This window comes from Melozone crissalis, unplaced genomic scaffold (genome assembly GCF_028551555.1).
Source record: "Melozone crissalis strain CALT ecotype California unplaced genomic scaffold, PUWL_Pcris_2 ptg000045l_1, whole genome shotgun sequence".
Classification (NCBI taxonomy): domain Eukaryota; kingdom Metazoa; phylum Chordata; class Aves; order Passeriformes; family Passerellidae; genus Melozone; species Melozone crissalis.
The window spans coordinates 16,934,901-16,957,407 of NW_026535823.1; the positions used below are offsets into that span (position 1 = coordinate 16,934,901).

General features: G+C 40.6%; 1 protein-coding gene across 1 annotated transcript in view; it reads left to right on the top strand.

The window, feature by feature from the left end:
• The window catches only part of TGFBR3 (transforming growth factor beta receptor 3), a 106,877-nt gene that overhangs the window by 25,091 nt on the left and 59,279 nt on the right, over positions 1-22,507 (top strand). The window contains exon 3 of the mRNA XM_054285662.1: positions 18,796-18,980. Coding sequence (XP_054141637.1) covers positions 18,796-18,980 — 185 coding nt within the window. The remainder of the gene's footprint in view (positions 1-18,795; positions 18,981-22,507) is intronic.

Here is a 22,507-nt window from a genome sequence, read left to right on the forward strand (position 1 = left end):
GAGCCACCCTTTTTTGCAGCAGATTATGTTTGTATTAGGTCAAAAAAGAGTTTCCTCTTATAGAGGGAGAGCATTGAAGTATTGTTCAAGTATTTTAACTAACTTGATCTGTGCCTCACCTGGTGGCACAGTCGGACACGACCACAATGTGAAACAGCCTGTCAGAATTGGAATATACAGCAACAAAACCATTTGGTTTACTGGCAAAGCTGTACATCCTTACCCAAAAGTACATGAAAAAGCTGACAGAAGCACTTTTTTTGTTCATGTAACTTATGTAACTCTACCCATAACAAGCGTTTGCCAGCTAGTTTCCCACAGTGATATGCAATACATTACAAAAAGGAAATGTGCTGCTGTACAATGCAATGTTGAAACTTCTATGCTTCTCCTATGAACACTGTTCAGTAAATGAGAGGCAACAGTCCTCCTCTGGACTCTTGAGCTGGAACTCTTCACAGTCAGTGTATTATGCTACAATGTAAGCAAGTGAAAGCCCGAACCATTTGACCTTGTTAAAATCTACCCAACCATATAGTTTAACTGGGCCCTGCATTAGTTTGTCTGCTTGGTTTTCTGTTTGTATCTTGTTGGACATCTAAGTTTTTTCAGTCCCTAGCTGTTTTTTTTCCCCAAAATCAAAACCTGATATTACCTCCTAGTTAAAATATGCTGAAATGGGTTGCTTACATGGTATTTTCTTCTAAATAAAATAATAGTAGTAATTAAAAAAAAAGGCATGTAAGATGCATAGCAATGGCTACTTTCAGGCTGTCAAAAATTGCAGCAAACCAGATGAATTGCCACCACCAAGTGCTGACTCAGTGATATCTTTTATGTGTACTTTGAATGTTTAGCAGGAAGAGAGATTACTCATTCCCTCACCTTTCTGAGGGACTGTTTGAAAGCTTGCAAATCCTGTATGAGGCCCCTTAGACTGCTGACTGCACTGCAAAGTTATTTTGCATCTAGTAAGTTCCAGTATATTGTGACTGTTTTCTGAGTAACACTATCCTTTACTGATTGTACTTGAAAACAAATAGTGCTAAGTGTTGCCGAGTCACTTTGAAAGGCTCACTGAAAGGTTTCTCACTGCTTACCCCATATGTAGGGCTGGGGTGTTGGTTGTTCTTTTTGTAGGAAGCAAAAAGCCATCCTACTCATTGAGGTCTCTGCTTACAGTTATGTTAGGGGCTAAGAAAGCTTCTGTGGTCTTGCACTTTTACATTTAGTTAGTGTTTTCTAGTTAGCTTTTACAGAATGTACCTGCATTTTTTTCCCTGAAGCCGTGTTTGTTTGCTTGTTGAAGAAGGAGCAGCAGGCGTTTTCCTGTCCTGGAGAAGACAAGGAATTGCACTCCATTGCCAGCTCTCGGGCCCCCCATGTGTTCCCTGTGGTGTCAAGGAGGCTCATGCTCATGTGTAAGCCCTTAAATGGGAGTTGAACCTTTGCCATACAGAGAGATGGATTTCTACACCTGTGGGGTCTCTGAAAAGGAAGTACTTCAGATGTGCGTGTGAACATTTTATGTTTTTGTGAAACCTGAATCGGCTTTGAGGCTCTCTGAGACTTTTTTCCTCTGCAGCAATGATACTACGATGCATGCCTTATAAAGGCTGTGTTAGCATTGGGCACAAATGACTTATTTCCTGTTAAAAATCCTTTCCCCAGCTTCCCTTAAAAAAAAAAAGTCAGTAAAAGATTATTTGAGGAGAAGAGCCATTGTGTTTTCATATGGAGACCATCTCAGTTCTCCTTTTATATCTGCTGCTCGCCTGGGAGAATACGCTGTACTCTTGTCCAGAGCTTGAATTGTTTTCAGCTTCTTATTAGTTTTGAAAATGCATTTAGCAGTTAACTGCCAATGTGCGTGCTCCTTCTGCTTACAGCTAACAAGCAGCTGGGCAGTGCATTAAGGAAATGTGAAATTGGTTAACTCTTGTAGAACTACATCCCTGTGTTTCTTCAGTTGCCCTTGTAGAACTATATGGGGAGAAATCCTGTAGGATAACACAATGGACATGTGCTTATTAATAAGGGAAGAAATGAGCAAAAGCAAGTCAAGGAGAAGAAAATTGTTTGGTGTTCTGGCAGGGAGGAAAGGCTGTAGTGAGGGAAGTGTCAGTTGTTGCCCAGATAGCCAGGAGATGAGTGAGTGGTGGCATTTAGTAAGAAACTCCTTAAACAGAACTTTACCTCAGGGGGAACGGAAAGAGATGCATTAGTGAGTGATTCATTTTAGAGCTCTGATGTTGCAGATGGCCTTTTGAGAGACCTTTCCTAAGTGAGCAGTTTTACTTTTTCATGAGAATGATTTTGGTTTGGTGTGGGGTTTGTTTTATTTCTGGTGGGCAGAAAAGGGATACCTCAGGGATACTAGTTAGTGTTTTATTTTACAATTAAATATATATCCATTTATGTTACTTCAACAGTTTTGAAAATCTTGTTACTGGACTTACTCTGTCAAAATTTACATTTTAAATAATGGAACTAATGCCTGTCTGCTGATGGGCCTTTTTCTTTTTGGTGAGGATGAGGTGCAAGTAGAGGATATATACGGCCAAATCTTTTCACATGTGGCTGCCATCTGCGTGAGCTAAATTACTGCCTATGAATCAGGCACACAATATGCAAGCTCTGCTCTGTATAAAGATCTGCTCCCAACTTGTTTAGAGTCATCCTTTCTCACTCTCCATTTAGTCCTTTCTCTGGCAAATCTCCCATGGACCTCATCTGGATTCTTGCCTGATTAAGGACTAAGAGCTTGACCCTGTGAGATAATAAAACCCCAACATCCCTGCAAGAATCTACAGATTTCAATGAGAGTTGAAGGCAGTGTGTGCTGCTAAAGTCTTCAGCATGTGTGCTGGGTTTAAGGTAATGATTTCAGGACTTGGCTGTGTTACAGTGTGCATACTGGCCCTAACTTGATTAAGCTGTGAGTATATTACTATGATTTCAATCCTCTGTGGGAAGGGAAGCACCTAGTCTCTCTGTGGATTTTGTAGCTTATTTAGAATGAATTTTCATTTTCTGACTGTGTATGTTGAGATGTTTCTCACCAGAAAATTTCAGTTTATTGGTACTTGTGCTTTTTTAGGAGCTGTTTTCCTAAAAGCAGGGGTCCAAGAGTAGATTGCTTTGGGAAGTGGAGGCCATGAAATTGTAAGAAGTAGGAAAGGTTGTAACTTTGACTCTTAATGCACACAGCCTTCCAAAATGATTCACTGTTTCCTTAAAAGATTCCAGTATCTCTGCGTTTTTGTTAGAAACAAAGAAACACAAAGCTAATTATCACATCCAGGAAGAAAACACATTACTGAATTAGACCACATAATGAGATAATGAGCACAGTTGGATAGTGACCTTCAGCTCTTTGTATGGGTAATGCTCTTTAGACTTTCTTTGTTTTAATAGAGCAGACTACCCAAACCCAAGGTTTAAAAAGAATTCCCACAGAACCTCCCAGTTTAGAAGTGGGTAAGAAATATTGAAATGCTCACATAACCCCCAAATTATCTTTTAATTAAAAACTGAGTAAGTATAAAATGCTTTTTAACTTGCAAATAATGTCTGACTTAAAAAAAAAAAACCTGTTCTTTAATGTTGCATTACTGCTTATAGGTTTCTTTTGGAATGCTGTTGCACGTAGGCACAAGGGGCCTGATATTCAATTTTAGGTTGAAAGAATAACCCCTAAAAGACAAAAGTTTCTTGATTTGAAGGCTACAGGATGCCTACCAGCAAAGTAACTTTTTATTGAAAAGCTCACCACAAACACAGGTAGTATTTAATTAAAGCAATATTAAAAAAAAAAAACCAAAACAACAAACTGTCACTTAAAAAATCTGCATAGTTTTCTGGTGATAATGCTCTTTCATGCTTTTGAGACCAACACTCCTGTGTTTATAAAATTTTTTGGTGCATATACTTCTTTTTTCATGCACCTATAGTTGTCTCCATACAAGGTTCACAGGGCTGGGTGTCACTGTGGTTGCACACTGGATAGTATCTGATCAAACATGTAACACTTGTGTATTTACAAGCATGATGTGTTTTATCTTCCTGCAACATGGACTTCTGCTGTGATGACCTGGTAACACACAGTGTTTATACAGATAGGAATAGTCAAGCTTGGATGCTTTGTGAGTCAAGCAGAACAGATTGCAAAGGCCCAAGCGATGCAACCCCAGAGAGGTTCTAATGAAAAAAGACAGGAAACAAAGACTAGTAAAAGTGCTCTTGTACACCCTGATGCATATTCAAGATAGTGCTGTGAACCAGGAAGTTTGTGGTCACTTTTCCTGTAGAGACTGAAGGAAGGAAGATGAGGTTTGACTGAGAAAAGAAATGGGAAACTGTGAAAAGCAAGAGTAGAAGGCAAAGGCTGTGAAGAGAAGGAAGGAAATAATGTAATTTCTGATATCCAGTCTGTGTTGTATGTGTTCATGGTTATCACAGGTACGTGGGGGATGGCAGGAAGGAGGAGGCATAAGGACTTCCTCCTTACCTGTAAATGCCTTTGGCTGCCTTCAGCTGGGGAAGGACTGGTAGGATGCAGTGCCTGGAAAGAGCACCCTCAGCCACTTCCCTGATGGCACTGAGCTGGCACACTGGAGGGAATCAATGCCACCCAGAGGGGCACTGACAGGCTGGAGATGTCAGCGGGTCCAGAGGAGGGCACATAGTTGATAAGGGGACTAGAACACCTTTCCTCTGAAAGAAAAGCTGAGAAAATTGGGGCTGTTCAGCCTGGAGAAGAGAGAGTTGCATGGAGGCCTGAGAGTATCTGAAGGGGGTCTACAAGAAAGGCAGAGAGTGACTCTTCATTCAGGAAATATAGTGACAGAACAAGGTGTAAGGGGTTCAAACTGAAAGAGGAGACATTTAGGTTGGATATATGGAGGACATTATTTAGTGTGAGGGTGGTGAGATGCTGGAACAGGTTGCCCAGGGAAGTTGTGGATGCCCTCTCCCTGGCAGGTTTCAAGGCCTGGTTGTATGGGGCTTTGAGCAATCTGGAGTGGTGGGAGATGTGTCTGCCCATGGCAGGGATGTTGGAGCTAGATGATCTTTAAGGTCCTTTCCACCCTAAACCATTCTATTGTTCTGTGATTCTGAGAGGAGGGAGCTTGCATCCATTTTCCTGGCAATTGATACAAAATAATCTTTCCAGTCCCAATTTTCCTTATATAATTCTGAGATTTAAATTCCATTTAAGTCTGTGACACTGTTGTTTCCCATGTATGGGTGTTACTCTGTGTTTCAGGGCTGGACTGCTGGGTTCAGAGGGGTGGAAGATCAGGCAGGGCATGGAGCATATGCTGTACTGTGGCATTCTGGCCACGTGCTGTTTGATGACATACTCCCACCATCAGTTTCTCCTCCATTAAGTGTGTTTTGCAATATGCCTTTATTTTTTTTTTTTAAAGGAAGATGTGAATAAACGTCAAGTGGTGCTTTTCATGTAAAACATTCAAAGAGAACCTGCTGTGTTAGCTAAAAAGGGTTAATTTGAAGTCTCATTTAAAAGCCACCAAATTATTTGCCAAAGGACAAGCTCATTTTTTCAGCTGCTGAATTTCGTTTGCCCTATAAATTAGTGGTAATAATGTTAACAGGTTATAAAAAGGGAAAATGTAGCAATGGAGCCATGTTAGTGAAAACCATTTGTCTTAAGTGCTAAGTTGCACTTTAAATGATAGTTTTGTTTTTAGGAAACTGGGGCCAACCATTTCAAAAGTCTCAGATCCTTAACTTCTTGAAAATACCTTGAAAAATATTTGTCTAGGTTTATGCACCTGGAATTTCTGGTTTAAGTAATCTTACTTTGGGATAACTTTGCTGTGATGATGGCAACCCTAAGCTGTGGAGTAATGGCCTGTGGTCCAGTGGAAGGTGGGTTGGTTGTTTTTCACATGTCAGTATTAGAGTAACAGCTGAGTTTAAGATGTAACATCACACTTTGAAAACAGGTTTTGTTTAGAATGTGGTGTGAGCACTGAGCTTGTTAAAATTCAGGTATTGTTTTTTCAGTCTTTTTGTGTAGATGTTCAAAATAGGGATTTCTGAGGCCACTTCATCTCTGTGCTTGTATTCCACTCATCCTGTTGAGTCAGCTTTATTGAGAGAGCAAAGATCAATTTCTTCCAGTTTGGGGATGAAAAAACAAAGATGGTTTCTGCTTTTCACAGCTATAAGCCAAAAATGGTTGACTTGAAGAGAAGATCTCTTTATTGGCTTGTCTGAATACTGACAGTTCTATAAAATTAGCAGCAAAAGATGAGCAAAAACATGCACTTGATATGGACAGATATTTTGCCCAGCAAACAAACCTGTGGACAAAACCTATGAGAAAATGTTTATTTTAATTTATTTATTAAGCCTTTTTATGGTTAAAACCCATAGATTTATCTGTTTATGATTGGAGGTCCTAAATATGTAAATGAATTGAAGTGACATTGTATGCACTTAATAAATTATTAAACCAGTTCAGACTTCTCCCACATCAGGTCTAATACTGGAACATCTAAGGTGATCTTTGCAGTGCAGCTGTAAATGCAGTTTCCAGGAGTTTAACACAGGAAGTAGAGATGAGAAAGCAAGGGGAGTGCAGAAGTGCAATGTGGTTACCCCTTACAAAGGGAGTAGTTCCAGTTTTGCATTTCATATGAGGTGTTAAGAGTGGGCTTACACGAACACTGATTAGGGAAGCAATTTTAAGAGACCATGTGTCAGGACTGCTATGTCCTGTCATTGTAAATGGTGAGATTAGTAGTGCTGAGGAAATTAAATGGAATTCCTTCAGGAAAGGCTTTTATGTTAAAAAAAGCCAGTCTCTTACATGCTCTTCAAAAGTGAAACAAATACCTTTATATGACTAAAGTTTGATTGATCTCACTTCCTCTGAGTATTTTGTCAGCATTTAGATGAGGTAGCTATGGAGAACATGTATGAGTATACATAAATACTTACACATAAAAATATGTATATACATAGAGTGCAGTGAGGTATTGCATGAAATCTTCTTGATAATCAGAGCAGTTGTTAAGCTGTGACTATTTGTGTTCTCCACCATGGAGATATTTATTCAAAGTGGAAATGCATGAGGATCTTTTGAAAGTGGTAGTTTGTGTCACTATTGTGCTTATAGTCAGCACATTTTCCAAAATCAACAGTATTATCTCTTTCTAGGAAGGTCTTCTCACATTCAGTCAGTGAGGTTTCACAAGCACAATCAAGTCTGAAGGCTCCCTGCTGCCCACAGTAGGGACAGGGGCGCAGGTTCTTCCAGTGGCTGTAGTGACAGCCAGCCTAGGTACTCCCCAGACCTGCCTTCCTGCTCTCAAAGGCACCAAAGCCAACAGAAACCTACTTAGTCTCTTTATTGCTGGGTTACTTTCCTGTCATGTTAGTGAGTTGAATCAGCTCCTGTGGAAGGCAGGTTTGATCAGCATCAAAAGAGGCAGAAGATATCTGGAAAGTGTTGGTGGGAAGAAGAAAAGTGGAGAGACTGAGGCGCCCTGGGTTTGGCTGTGGTTAGATGTTGGATGATTCATCCTGTCTCATAAACCTGCAGTGCTAGGTTTTACTGGTTTTTCATTACCTGTAGCAATAACTGTGTATGTGTAGCTCTGTCAAACCTGCCATCCCACAGACTTGCTCACTTGGGTCCATCTCCACCCAGATGATGTGGCCCCCTGTCTGTGTGAAGCTGAGAGCTGCGCCCTGGGTACCAGGCACAGCATTTGTCACCTGCCAAGCAGCCACCAGGGCCTGGGGCCTGTCCTGCAGCTGGGCTGGTGCTCCTGAGCAAGCTTCAAACAATATCCAAGCATGAAGTCACAGTGCCCACACCTGCCTTGGCTTCAGGCATTCCTCAACAGCATGGGGCCAACATGGTGTTTCCTAGTCTTCTTTAGAACCTTGAAAAATGTTGAGCACAGAGTCTTTCCTACTTAAAACCGAACTAGATAATAAATATTCAGAAGTCTGAAAAGAGAACCTGTAGCAGAGCATATTCCAGGATTGATTTCCTTACTGATTCTGCAGCCAAGGGCAAGAAGCATTTGGCTAACTGAGTGGGGATTGTGGAACAGTACAGTAGTTTTTGCCTTTTTCTTTATTGATTTTTTTAAGCATCTCTTTTTATATTTTTCAAGACAAGACTGAAGCTTTTAAGTGTTTTGTGGAGGAACGTTTTGTCTTGCTTGAGCACTTGATCAGGATCAGTTTTCTAGGTTTGTTCAGTGAGACATATAGAGATAATGAACTCATCCTTAAAGGGTCAGTTACAGGAATTCAGCCTTCAGCTGAACTTGTAATCTTGTTATTTGTGATTAGGAAAAAGCTGGTTTGCTTTCAGTTATGGAGCCATCTTTCCAAAGTTTTTCTCCTTCCTTTTGGCTTTTGCTGCTTCTGAGATCCCCACTGCATTTGATGGGACTGAAGCAAGTGGTGGCCAACTGCTTGCAGCTAAAAGCCTGAGTAGCAAAGGCAGGTTTCTTTATTTTATGAAGGGTCCTGTCCACTGATGAGGATTTTCAATCCCTTTGCAGCTGAGGAGCTGGAAAAGCAGCCCCAGCCTGGCCTGGTGCGGCTGGCAGCGTGCGGATCACGTGTTCCAGTGCCGCTGCTCTCGTTCCAGCACTGCGTCCAGCAGCGGTGTTTATCAGATCCTCTGACACACAGCACTGAGCAGATGTTCCCTTTTTTAGTATGGACTGATGCTTCTGACGTGCAAACTGAGATTAGCAAAGGGAAGGCTTATAAAGTTTCATGCTTGAGTGAAGCACCTATATGTCAGTTTCTGACAGGCAGAACTGAGGGGAGGGAAAACCAAACCCCAGACCAAAAAGCTCTCTCCAGCTGCTTTTCACTGAGTGCCTGGTGTTGCAAGCAGAATCCACAAGCTTCAGTGGCCAAGGATTAGAGGCAGTGACTGCTAGCCCGTTCTTCTGGTGGGCTAGTCACAAATGGCAAGGCTCCCATGCAGCCCTGGGCCCAGTGACAAAGTTTAAGCAGAAGATGATTGCAGGAAGTTGCTGTTGTGCTGACAGCTGTACCATCTGGTACTCTGCATTTCTGTGGCTGTCAAAAAGATATTTTTGAAAGGAAATCACTTCTCTCTTAACTCTCCAGATGTGCATGCATCCATATGCACCAGCATCCAGAATTTATTGTTTTCTCTCTGAAGACCAAAATCTGATTTGCTGATAATTGAATTGACAGATAAAAGCAAGACATCCTATTGAAAGAAGAGCCGTGTGAATGCAGGTGTAGTGAATGCCAAGTGTTGATGAAGCTTAGGGGACTAGATAGGAATGGTTAAATGGAATAACAGGGCTTGAATTGGATAGAATACCAACTACTGAGAAGGAAAGGAGCTCATAGAGGTGGTAAAAAAGGGGAACAACCAGAACTCCTGTAAGTTCAGTGTGTCTGTGTGAAGAAAAGGAAGAATCTTGGGCCAGATGAAAGAAATTAAATAAAAGGAAAACTTTGGCTATGCTTTTACTTTGAAGCTTGGATAGCCTATCAAAAATAATACTAATGTTATGAATTAAAGCAAAATCTGTTAATGGTTTGTAGAATTGTGTGATAGTGTGATTGTTTAGGAATGCTTGTGAAGTGTTTAATAGATTCAGTAAAAGGAATTGGAAAATTTTCACAATTGCAAGAGTTGCTCTCAGCTCTGTGGTTGGGATGCCCCATAACCAGTAAACACAAGACACCTCTAAATCTCTCCTGATCTCAATGAGGTTGCTCTCATTAGTCACCAGATAAGATAAACTCTTCATTGCATAGTAGTCCCCCTTGAATAACCAATGCCACTTGGACACTGTGTTTTTGAGCAAAAGATGGCTGCATATGGAGTTCCAAAGGAAATTCAGTAAGGATCAAGCATGTGACAGCTACTTGCAATTCTGAAAAATTGCCTTGGGATATTTTTCATCATTATGATTAAGAAAAGCTGAAAAAAAACCCCAACAAAATCCATCTATGCCAGAAATCTTAGCCCTGCCCCCCAGTCTAGTGTATGCATTTTATAGTCCTACTATTACTGTATATTTTGGTACCTTCATCTCTACTATTGATACTGCCTGAGATAGGAATCCAACACTTGTTGTGTTGGTTTGAAAATCATTAGAACTAGTATCAGAACTTTGAAGCTCACCCATGAGTATGCAAAGAACTGAAGTATATATTTGCAATTTAAGTAGGTAATATTTTGCTGTGAGAGACTCAGAAGACTTGTTTCCTTAGATAAGCACAGATTGCTGAAGTTTACATGTGTGTTTTTGTGCATGCTCTTTGAATTCTTGTATGGCTGGTCATGAAAGTAAGTATGGTTCTCTCTCTTTGCCTCCTGAAACTGATTTTATGAAATCTCTGATTTTCTTCTCTGTCATCTTCAATTTACCCAATTTTAGGAATACAGTAAAACTGATAGTGTGGGTAGGGTGGTTTGACAAGTTCCAATACTGATTTTTTAAAATAAAATGGTTTTGAAACCTGATTTAGAGTTTTTTGCTCTAAGCAGGCATTAAATTTTTATACAGTTTCCCCCCCCGCTTTTGGCCTCAATACAGAGCTCTCATGTAAACCAAGCAGAATGCTTCCTGTTGTTTTCTGATAAAAAGTGCACTTCCATTCATTGTTTCCATGCAATTTCCTATCTTTCTGTGGTCAAGAGTGGTAAATCTGAGACGATTTATGGGCTACCTCTAGGGAAAATAGACTTTTATAACATGAAGTTTAAATGTTTTGGGGAATAATGAACAAGGAATGTTAGAAATAGTTTGTGTTTGTTCATTTCTTCCTCTTTGCAATATCACTTTGCTGAAGACAACTTTATCCATTAACAGTGATGAAAATTGAATGCTAAATGTGCTTCTTCTGTTAAGGCTGTTAAGGCACAATGTTTCTTTGCATTTTTAGGTATTGCTTGTTATCTGAAATAATTTTTGTATCTTTTACAGTCTTGTTAAAAGTTTGTGATTTGAGTCAGGCATTTTTGAAATACAGCCATGCCTGGGGGGCAGGGCAGCCCTCAGTCTAACATTGACCAGTTTTAAAAAGTATGGGTGCTTCATGGGACAGAAGATTGGTGCAAGAGAATAATCTGCATTTGATTTTTAGACTAATTGCTTGAAACTTGGGTTTTTTCTCTACTACTTGAGGATAACAAAGGGAAAAACTCAACAATCCTTTTTGAAACATTGGTGAACCACTTTGTTTTCAGTTCTTTGACATGGAAAACAAAAATTGTGCTTTCTGGATGTGTTTAAATGAGAGTCAATGCATACATGCTGTTCTGTTTATGAGTATTAAAAAGACGCTCTTATGTTAGTGGAAATGTTTTCCAAATATTGGCTTGGGAGAAGGAATGGGAAGAGAGAGTAAGAGCATATGTGGATGAGTTTGCACATTCAGGCATGGAAAAATACTAGGAAGAGTTCCTGTAAGCAGTGTTTTGCTGCAAACCTCAAGAGAAGGTAGGGCTCTGACAGTGCTTTTGGTCAGAACCAAGTACAGCAGAGGTTACATGAAATGTAGCTCTGTGGTAGAGTACATCTGCTTTTGAAAGACTTCTTTGTTTTCCAGGTGCAGATGTTTGTTTTCTAAGATTATGCCTCATGGGTAGCAATGTCTTGAGACTGTGCTCAGCGGATGTCAAACCAAACAGGTTTTTCATTCATTGCCTTTTCTGTTTAGTTAGCTTAATATGTGTATAAACAAGACACCTAGAGTTTCTTTTGTTAAACAAGATGCTGAACTGATTGACATTGCCTATCTTGGCCTTGCTTGCTTGGGTATTGAAATAGAGTTTTGCTGTATAACAAAGGAGTATTACTTTATAATTTGTAATTTTTCATTAAATGGATAGTTTAGGTTTAATTCATATTTTTTAAGTAGCAGCACGTTACTACAGCAATTGAGTTTTATTTGAGAGTTAACCTTTCCAATTAAATTTGGATCAGTGTTATGTCCTGGTGAGGACAAAAGGTCAATATAAGCTTATTTTTCAAAAAGTGAAAGAAGGAATTTCTGATTTAAAAATGTAATTTGAATGTTTTTCTACATGGAAAAAAGCTGTGAGGTCCATGCAGGTAACACTCAAAATTAGATCATCTCTGCTAAACAGAGATAAACATTGTGCTTCTACCAGTGGCTGGGAGCCATGGGAGTGGATGTTTTGCAACACATCCACCAGAGAGGCATAAAAAATTATTTTGCTTCGAAGGAGAAGCCAGCATCAGGAGTTTGTACCAAGCAAAACAGCAACCTAAAAAGGTATGGGACATGTCATCTCAATGATTCCCAGTGGGCCAGCAGATGATGTTAGATAGACTTTACAATGTATAACAGAAATGTTTAGAGAAACTGCAGAAAATAGAGGATCAAAAGACAGGGGAGATTAAGTGTAATCTAATGTGTTGAAATGTCTGAAGAGTTTGGTCCACACATGGAATAAGTCTGGGCAGAGTTGATAATAGTGGAATAGGAATTAATTGGAGGATAATGGTTGGGGATAGACAGCACATGGAGCAGGGGTTTAATTGCACGTAGCATTAGCTCCAGATGTCAGTGTCAAGGTGAAGAATGTAGGTTAATCCATAGTTCCAGAGAATTTTTTTTTGTTCTTGAAGAAAGGGGAAGGGTGCAGGGACAGTGTTGTGGAGTTGCTGGAGGTTAGTGAGCTCAATGCACTGGAATAGGAAACCTCTGCTGAGTTTCTGCAAAAGCACATGTTTTTAGTTAGTACAACTTGTATGTTTTAACTCCTACAACCAAATCTTGCCACCTGTACTGGATATTTCTTCAGGATATATTTTTTCTCAGTAGAAGTTTTATAGCTCATTGAATTCAAATAGATACCTGTGGAGTCTGGTAGTCTGGTATCTTGGGTGTTTTGGTTGCTTGGATTGGTTTGTTTTTTCAAAATAGCCAAAATTAGTCCATGTTTGTGAATCTTCTCCGTGCAATTTTAAACCTCTCACCCTTGCTCCAATGGCAATTCAGTCAAAAGTGGCTTCACTGTGAAAAATATGCACTAGATGTGACAGTAAAAGAACTCCCTGAAAATTAAGGATCTGAAGGGAAATGTGTAGATTTATACAAATATAAAATGCTTTAGACAGTCATCTTCTTTAGTCTTCCTCCTGGCCAGTATGAAAGTCTGATATTCTGTACCCTGCATCTTCCTTATGGCAATCCCGCTTACTCAGAGGGGAAAATGATGGAATCCAGGAATGGTCTTGGTCAACCCAGCTCCTTGTGGTTGCTGATCATTGTGGAGGAGCCTCTCCTATTTGTGAGCAGAAACACTGAGCTTTCCTCTATGCCCTTGTCTCTTGACACAAAGCTGTGTAATATTTCCTACCACCTGATCTTCTCTTTTACATCTCTCAGGGCTGCTTGCCAGCATGAACTGGTCCTGAGCATTCATGTCTTGTTCAAGTGCTTGCTTGTGAGTGTGAAACTGGTTTTTTCATAGTTATCATTAATAAAAGCTGCTTTTCATATTAATAGTGGAGGTTGTCCATTATCCTGTATATTGAAATTACAAGGAATTTGGCTTTCCAGGTGGTCTTCTGTGAAGGGGTGTGCAGGAAGGAATTTAGTATTTACTGTTAGACAGCCACCCATACTGAATAAGTGACTAACATTTTCTCTGGTAGTGATAGTTGTCACTTCCCTCTGTAAATTGTTATTTGCCTCAACTCTTGTGTATATTTTTTGGTGTAAATACTTCCCTCAGTGAGAAACCCTTTATGAGAAGAAGGTTGTGTAGGTGGTAACAATTGTTCCATGTTGAACAGTGGTCCTTTGCCCATGCAATTTTAACTTTAGAAATGAGTGGTGAATATCAAGGGAAGAAGTTATTCCTGAGTCTTGCTCAAGTGCTCTGTGAAGCTTTTTAGTTCAAGATTCAAATGATTTCCCCTCTCTGTTGTCATTCAAACATAGGTTTGTTCCAGCCATCGTTGTCACTGGGAGATTTAAGAGAATACGCTTAAAATTAACCTTCTGTTTTGTGAAAGTCTGTCATTTGGGCACACTGAAATCTCTACTTGAGTTAGCCTCCTGCACATATAATGTGCCTTTCAGCATAAAGTGATGAATTCTGGGTTTATACATAATGACTAGATTATTGTCATTCTCTCATTCAAAAATCAATTACAATAATGCTGTCCTTTTTCTGAGGAGTGTTCTGTCCCCTTGGTGTGGCTTGTACCCTCTGCTATGGCATATGGGAACCATGCTAATGTGCTGTGGAGCCCCAGCACAGATTCACGCCATTTGCAGGAGCTGCTTATGCTTTTCAGCTGACAGAAATCACCATGGAAATACAACAGAAACTACGTTACCCTTTACTATTTGAGTAAAATCAATCACAGTTATGAGTTGGTCTTGGGTTGTTGTGTTATCCCCCTTAGTCTTACTCCCATTTCTGCTACCTTCTTACAGCAGAACACGTTACTCATTAGTAGCATGTAGATATGGGAAACAAGAATGTTGAAATTGGGTTGAACATGTTCCAGATGGACACAGCTACACAGTATCAAAGAAGGTTGGGTCTGCACTGATTTCCTTTAAAATATTAATTGGAAGTGAAAAATAATTCCATACTCAACAATTCTCTAGAATTCTGAATTCACTAAACATTTGAAATAAGTATTATATTGGAAAACATGTAGCTAATAATTGGTTCTTAGAAATAAAACTGCCTAACCTGCTTTCCATCCTCTAAAGGCATTAAGGAACTAAAATTTGATTGGGGTAGGAGCCAGGATTCACTAACAAGATTAAGTGGTTACATGCTCCAAAGTTAAACAAAACCCAAGGCTGGCTGTGCATGTGCACTTAAATTCTCAGCAGAGAAGGCACCAAAGGCTTCTGACAGCACTAGGATGGATAAACTGGAAGATATCTTTGACCCTTTGTGCTTTGATTGGAGTGGAGATGCAGGAGAACATCTGTACATATTTAGAGCTGATAAGGCAGGCTTGTTGTGTTAATCGGACATTGATAATGAATTTTGGTAGGATGTTGGTGTTGCTGATGTAGGTGAGGAACAGGGTGTGAGGCTGGAGTGGGAAACTGGCCAAGCCTCATCCTGGTGTTTGTGGAGGGCAGAGGGACAGTAAAGCCCAGGTAGATGAGGCTGTGGTTTCCTCTTGTCTTTTCAAGTAGGTGGTGTGGAGGTGATAAACAATCAGATTAGTAGTATCCTAGGGAGAACTTTGTTTTAGTTTTTTTTCCAGAGTGGTAAATATGCATTTTGTAGGATTTAAACTACATAGAGAAGTAGCTGGCTTTCTAGTCAGAGAAAAGTGACAGGAAGGAAGAAAGATGAAGGATCTGTGAGGGAGTCAGAAGTTGCTAATTTGGGTAGAAGAGGGCTCTTGTTGCTCCCACTGGAGTGACAGTGCCTTGTAGCAGCATCCACCTTTGAGTGGGGCACATCTGCAGGTGCAGTAGGAAGGGCTGTAAAGAAATGCAGTTTATGAATGTTGAGCCAATAGCTCTAGCATTGCTGTGGTGCATGCAGTATAAGAAAAGACTAAAGTAGAGCATAAATGCAGAAAAGGTGGCAGAAGGAGCTGCCTTGTGCCATTTACAGGCTGAGTATTCAGTGGACTTTGTGATCTAGAAATAATTTTTCCTTTCACTTGCTGCTACCTCCAGGCTTGCCAATGTATGTGGGCCTGGCACTACACCCAGGTTAGTGGTTGGGCAGATATGCCGATAGCAGTACATGAGAATTGTGGTTTGATATTGCCAGTGTAAGAGAAACAGTGATTGTGCGAGTCTTGAATTGCTGGGAAGGGCAGTATGGGCCCAGGACACACCTACTGAGGCACCTGTGTGAAACTTGGCAAAAATGAGACTGCTGGAGCAACCTCTCAGTTATTTACCCCCACAGCATGCCTTGAACATGGGCAGTTTCACAGCATGTGTGGTCTGATTGCAGTGGAGCATCCTCCAGGCAGTCCAGTCATTGGTTCAGATTCCAGGACTATATCCCTTTCTCTTACAAGGCTGGTGTGGTCTGAAAGCAGTTCTATCAAATGCAGTAATTCCCCCAAAACATTGGTTTCTTGGACTTGAGTGGCTTAGAGCAGCCTTGTGCACCCCTTCCCTACAAACAGATGTGACAGAGGGGATGTGCCCCATGCTGCTCAGAGTGGCCCTGCCCCAGTAAGCCCTGCTCAGGAGTGGCACAGCACCTGGGCTTGCTGCCAGTGAGGTGAGGGAATTGGTGCTGGAGATCTGGCCCCTGTCCAGCCAGGGTGGAGTGCAGGCAGAGCAGGCATGCCTCATGCTGCCAGTCCCTGTGCAGATAAGCTCAGCTGCACACAGTCATCCAGGATGTGAACTTCTGCTCCCTCCGGGACTATTTCCACCTTGCATGTTGAGCAGAACAGAGGGATTTCTTGATGTGCAATTGAGGTGCCAGCAGAGGAGGCAGTTACAGCCTGAACAAAACAGTCACAATCATCTTCCCCTTGTAGGATGTGAGGGGAAAATCCAGATGTCTTTTATCTAATGTATTGAGTTTGTTCAGAGTAAGTACCAGATAAAGGCTGGAGGGGGGAGGATTGGTAGATGTCCTGCATGGGGATAGGTGTTCACAAGAAAATCACAAGGAAAGTATTTGCTTTTTCTCCTCAACCTTTGCTAAGTGCACATTTTTGTCAGCAACTCCATTTTTGGTTTTGTTCAGTCCTGTGCCTTGTTCTTTGTGGGTGAGTGTGTGTTATGACTGAAACATCTTAAACGTGAATTCCATTCTGGGTGACAAGAAACAATTCAATGAACAAGTGCTCCTTTCCTTCCCAGCCCAAGAAATGCTTGTGGAGCTTAGAGAAGCGTTTTGTGCAGGTTGTGTAACATGGTGTGCTGTAGGACTTACACATCAGCGGCCCGGCTAATTTAGCAGCTGGCTCTCTGATCTGCTCTTGTACGTCAGGAAAATGCAGCCTTTCTACTGGTTTTGTTATTGTTACAAATCCTCAGTATGTCTTCAGCTGCTACAAAGGGCAACTTTTTAATTAATTTTTTTCTTAAACTGAATCATATCACTGCTTGGACCAGTCACATTTTGTATGTGTATTCTTTAAAAGGAGCTAAATAAAAACCAGAAAACCTCAAGTCAGTGCTGCTTGGTCAGTGCTACTGCTAAGCTCCTCATTTAAGGAGAAGAAAGTTTGTTTATCCTCTGTACCCCAAGCACATGCATGCATAATTTATGCCTTGAGCATTTCCTTTACAAATATTCCTGCTCTGTGGGAGCTCATAGGATATGCACTATGCACTGGTGGGTTTCAGGAACGGCCTCTTTGAGGCCTGAGGCACTGCAGAAATCTCCCTGTGCTCAAGGGCTTTGCTTTTTCTAGATAGTCTGGTTTAAGACAGACTCTGACTTGTAAGTAAATGGCCAACTGCAAGCTGTGTTTTGAAAGAACCGTGGTTTTAACCAGCAAAGTGTAGGTCAGTGCTAATACAATTAAACATAAGTGTACCCCAGTGTCGGATGATCTCTAGTGTGACAATAGCTGGCTTTAGACTTGACAAAACCAGCTAGAGCTGTTCCATTTAATCAGTTGAGGATTTTCTTTATTTTGAACTTCCTTCAAAGGAAGCATTTTACTTCAATTGCAGATGTGCTCAATTCAGAAAAAAACCTATGCTTCTGCCTTGTATCTCTCTTTTATGCCTGGCAGCCTCTGAACTGACTGGTTCATGTGAGTCTAATTCTTATCTGACTGACTTTGGTGCAAATTAGGGGTTAAATCAATTATGTTCTCCTGCGACCTTCTGAATCAAAAACATACATGTATCTGTTACTGTCAGGGGTGGGCTTGAGCCGTTTTGGAAAAGCAGGGCTGCTTTTCATAAATATTTGTCTTGATTTAGTTTCCTGGGATATAGTTTAAATGTAAACTGCTCTGTATGCTTTGCTTTTGTGCTATCTTGCTCTATCACATCACACGGTCTCACGTACTATATAAGAGTATGGCGCTACATCATGCTGTGGTGATTATTTGAAAGGGCGTACACTCTGTTTTGGACTAGATAACTGTTATCAGTGCAGATAATTGCTGTCAGACACAAAATAGACTCAGTAAACAAACATTTCATTTTATCATGTGACAGATGCGTGCTGTTTTGTACAGTGTATTTGAATGATGTTCACTATAAATCAGCACTGCTTCAAAAGCAACAAATCCAGCTTGCCCAAATCCTTCCTGACATAATTACCTTCCTGACAGATAGAAAGTTTTCATTGTTATATACACATGATGGCATTTACAGTTGCAGATAAGTGTTTGACATAAACATCTAAGACAAACCAATTCCCCTGACCGCTGTCAGGGGTGGTGGGAGGAGGTTTTTTTGTTTGGTTTTTTGTTTGGTTTTTTGGGATTGTTGGTGGTTTTTGGTTATTTTGTTTATTTTTGGTTTTGTTAAATGGGGTTTTTTTAGACTTTATTCCCCTCTCTTTGTTTTTCTCCCTGGTAAAGAAAAAAATACCCTAAGTTTTGGAATTCATACTTGAAAATTTAGACTGTCAGAGAGAAATGAACCAATGAGTTAGCATATTCAGGATGACTTAGAAGTGCAATGGGAGTAAAAGTCTTAATTTTGTGGAGAATGAGCACAAAGCTTCTGCTTGTGCTCCTGTGGATTTTCTGAACAAAAGGATCATCATTATCTGACAAGTATAAACAATGCATTGCTTTTTTTCCTCCCAGTGATGTGTGTCTGTGTCTTTCTCTGCAGGTCCTGTGCCTCAGAGGGAATGTGTCTTGTCACCTGTTAACAATTCGCACCCAGTCCATGCCTTGCTGGAAAGCTTTACAGTCCTGTCTGGCTGTGCAAGCCGGGGCACGACGAGCCTGCCCCAAGAGGTGCACGTCCTCAATCTCAGAAACCCCAAGGAGGGTCTTGGCCATCATGAAAGAGAGGTAAAAGGGAAATTAGTTTTTCTCCAGATCCCTGGTGATAAGTATGTCTGGAAATGGGATTGTTATATGTTAATTTTCTGCATAAAGTTATTTCTGAATTGTCACCAAAGTACCACAAAGAACCATGTGCAATTTGCATGGAGACTGTCCACCTACACTTTACATGTCATGTGAATAAACTGCTTCCCTACCTAGCCACCCTCTTCATTATCTTTCACAACGACAAAGTATACTTAAAAAAGGTAGGGGGTGGGCAAAGGAAATAAGAAACAGATTTAGATCTCCCACAGGCCTTTGCAGAATTGGCTGTCTTCAAAAGCAGATCGTTTACCTAAATGTGTTGTAAATTAACATGAATACCTTTGGAACCCTGCCATGACCACTATAAACAAATACTGAAATTTAGATTCTTTTACAGCCTTAATGCTTCACTGAGGGGGGACTGCTGTACAGAAAGCAAGTGTTGCTGACTATGGTAGTCTAATTACTTATGTGTGCTGCACTTGGAGGCACTGGCAAAAACTTCAGCTGTTCTGAAAGCAACAATAGAATAAAATTTTTGATGTAAGATTGTGCCATACTGTTGTTTACTCTCAAAACACATCAAAACAGAGTGCCAAAGTGCAAAGAAAACATTGCATGCCATGACAGCTGAGCCTTTTAGTTCATATTCTTACAGTATTACACACACAAATCCTTACTACTGTGTCCTGTGGGAGCACCGTGTGGGTACACAATTAGAGAATTTGTAAAGAGAGAACAAAGACGATCTAACAGGGAGAAACTCAGGAAAAGAGGGTCTAAATCTGTGCTGAAAGAACTTTCAAGTGGAGTCTTTCTTAGTGATGTAAATGAAGGCAGATTCCCTTGGCCAGAATCAGTCTTTCCACTGACTTCAGTATCAGCCTTGTTGGGTTTGTGGTGACTTCAGCTCAATGTGTATTGTATGCATCCATGAAATTTCAGCTGTTGTGTTCATTTTCAGTGTATATATGGTCTTAAATGTCTAGTTTATGATGAGAAAAATTACTTACAGTTTTTTCAATAGATACCTTATTGGCTTTCATTAATCAAAATTGTCAGATTTTCTACTGTAATGAGATGAATAGAAAAGTTATGCTTTTTTGGTGGCACTGTGAATGAGGAACAGATATTTTTATATTTGGAGGGGGTAGTGGTGGTGTGGGAACTTGTTTTGGGAATTTTTTTTTTGTTTTGATGTTCTTAAAACCTTTCTTAGTATACCAGGCACTGGATGATCAGCCTGTTAAGTACACTGTGAAAGACTGAAAAAGGTGTAGGTACGATCAGTTCTCTGGACATGAAGCCCAAATTGTTGGGCTTTTTGGGTTTTGTAGGTTGTTTGCTTGGGGAGGGTATTTGGGGTTGGTTGTTTTGGGTTTTTTGAGCACAGTTTCCGATGAGAAATATATAGCTGTATGTGATTCTGCTGTAGATTTTTCAGTGCTTCTCTCATCTCCCAGGAAACTTTAAATCTATTGCTAAGTCAAAGGCAAATTTGGTGTGAGTAGATCTCGCAAGGTGATCACAAGTTTTATTGAAAGTGGGCAGAAGAGTGCCTGCACTCTGGGGCTGTGGTACTGGGGGAACTTGTAACTCCTTGGTTACTAAAGGGTGCCCAGGGCAGGCATGAAATGGGCTGCAGCTGGAGCTTGTACCTCCTGAGAGAGAGCAGCATGACTCAAGTGCATTTGCATAAGCCCAAATTTCCCTCTGGGCCGTGAGGCGGAGCTTCGTGCGGCCTGGCCGTGTGCGGCACAGCGTGAGCCAGCCACGCTGCGCGGGGATGAGGGCTGTGCCCTGCTGCCTGCTCAGGGTTACACAGTGCTGCAGTTAAACACTTGGCTTTGAGTAAAAATACTTGCTGTCCAGCAGAAAGAGGCTGCTTGAGGCTCATCAGATGTGCTTATGCTGAGAAAGCAGTTTGCCCTAAGCTGTCCTGTCTGTGTGCTTTGGGGTGTACTGAAGTGTAGGGCACTGAATAGATTTCAGCATTTGAAACCCGTGGCCTCCTTCTCCCATTTCCTGAGCAATTTCCAGTCACGGCCCTTGGAGATGGCTGCTCTAAAAATGCACAGGAAGCTGGAGCAAGGTTTGCTGGCAACAGTGTTGAGCAAAAGAGTGTAAACAACTTGGAAAGATCAGATTTTACTTATAGGATCAGGCTCAGAGAACAAAGCAGAGCAAATGTTATCTTTTCCATTATTGTAGAAACCAACTCCAAGTGGCCCTTTGTCTAAAAGTAGAATGCACCCATCACCTTAAGTTACATGAGCTTGATTTACCAGCTGAGGTATTTCCTGTTGCCTGCAAATGCTGATAGCAAAGGTAGAGATCTGTTTGTCATGTAGTATTTCCAGTAGACTCCAGAATAAAACCAGTAGTTTTGTTTGACAGCACATTACTTAGATTTAGCAACATCGAAAGCATGTTTAAATAAATCATGTATTTGTTCAGAGGTTGGCTGAAGTTTAATGATATGGAATGCAAGTTCTGAAAATCTTTAAGTGAAGGCTTGCTTTGGGGGAGGAGGTTGGGTTGTTTTGTTTTTAACCTGCACTGTGCTAGAATGCTGCTAAATTACACATTCCTTACTTGCTGGGAGGAGTGTAAATTTCCCCTAGCAAATCCCTTGGAGAGTTCATGCAATAAACATACTTGTGCAGTTATCATGGTTCTCATAAAGATGCAACATATGTGTATGCATTAATTTAACTCTCTTTGACACTCGTGTAGAATACACAGACAACAAGCATTTGCAAATTTAAGGGGTGGCTGATGAGGAGGAGAGTGCATGGCAGGGGTGATGCAGGCAGGCTTTTCAGTAGGGGTTAGTAAGATTTGAGTGCTTGTCCTTCCCTATAAACTGGGAGAAAGAAAACAAAAGACAGACTGGAGATGTATAGGAGTGTGTATTTTGAACAGTCTTTGCGAAACTGAATCAGTAGTTTACCACTTCTGTGTTATGGCAGAAATCTGGTAAATATAAACTCATATAATGAAATATTGTTATCACATTTATGATCTTCAAGGAATTTGTTTGTATTTTAATTCATTAATCCCATGGGGATGAAATCTTGTTTGTTGAGACTGGGAATATCTTCTTTCTTCAAGTAAGAACCCCCACAGTTCCAATCTCTTTCAAATATTTCTTAGAAATGTCTTTTATCACAATTCATATTTGGCCATGCTTTATCATAGGAAATAGAATACGGGTGCATGTAATAGCCTCAAGTGTTTATATTGAACTTGGCAAGAAAAATGCAAGCCTTTTTTGTTTGTTTTATTTGATCAAATATTCCTGGGGAAGTGAGTGCGTGTGTGCATTTCTGTACTGATCTGAGTCTCAGCTGAATGCCAGGAACTACTGAACTCTTACAATAACTTTCTCTTCGGCTTTGGGTATCTTCACTGCTTCAGTTTCTCAGTTTTTGGAAAAGAGATAGTTGCTTCCTCATGGAGCTGTTTGTTCTGAGGAAGAATTATTGTTTGCAGAGTAACTTGGA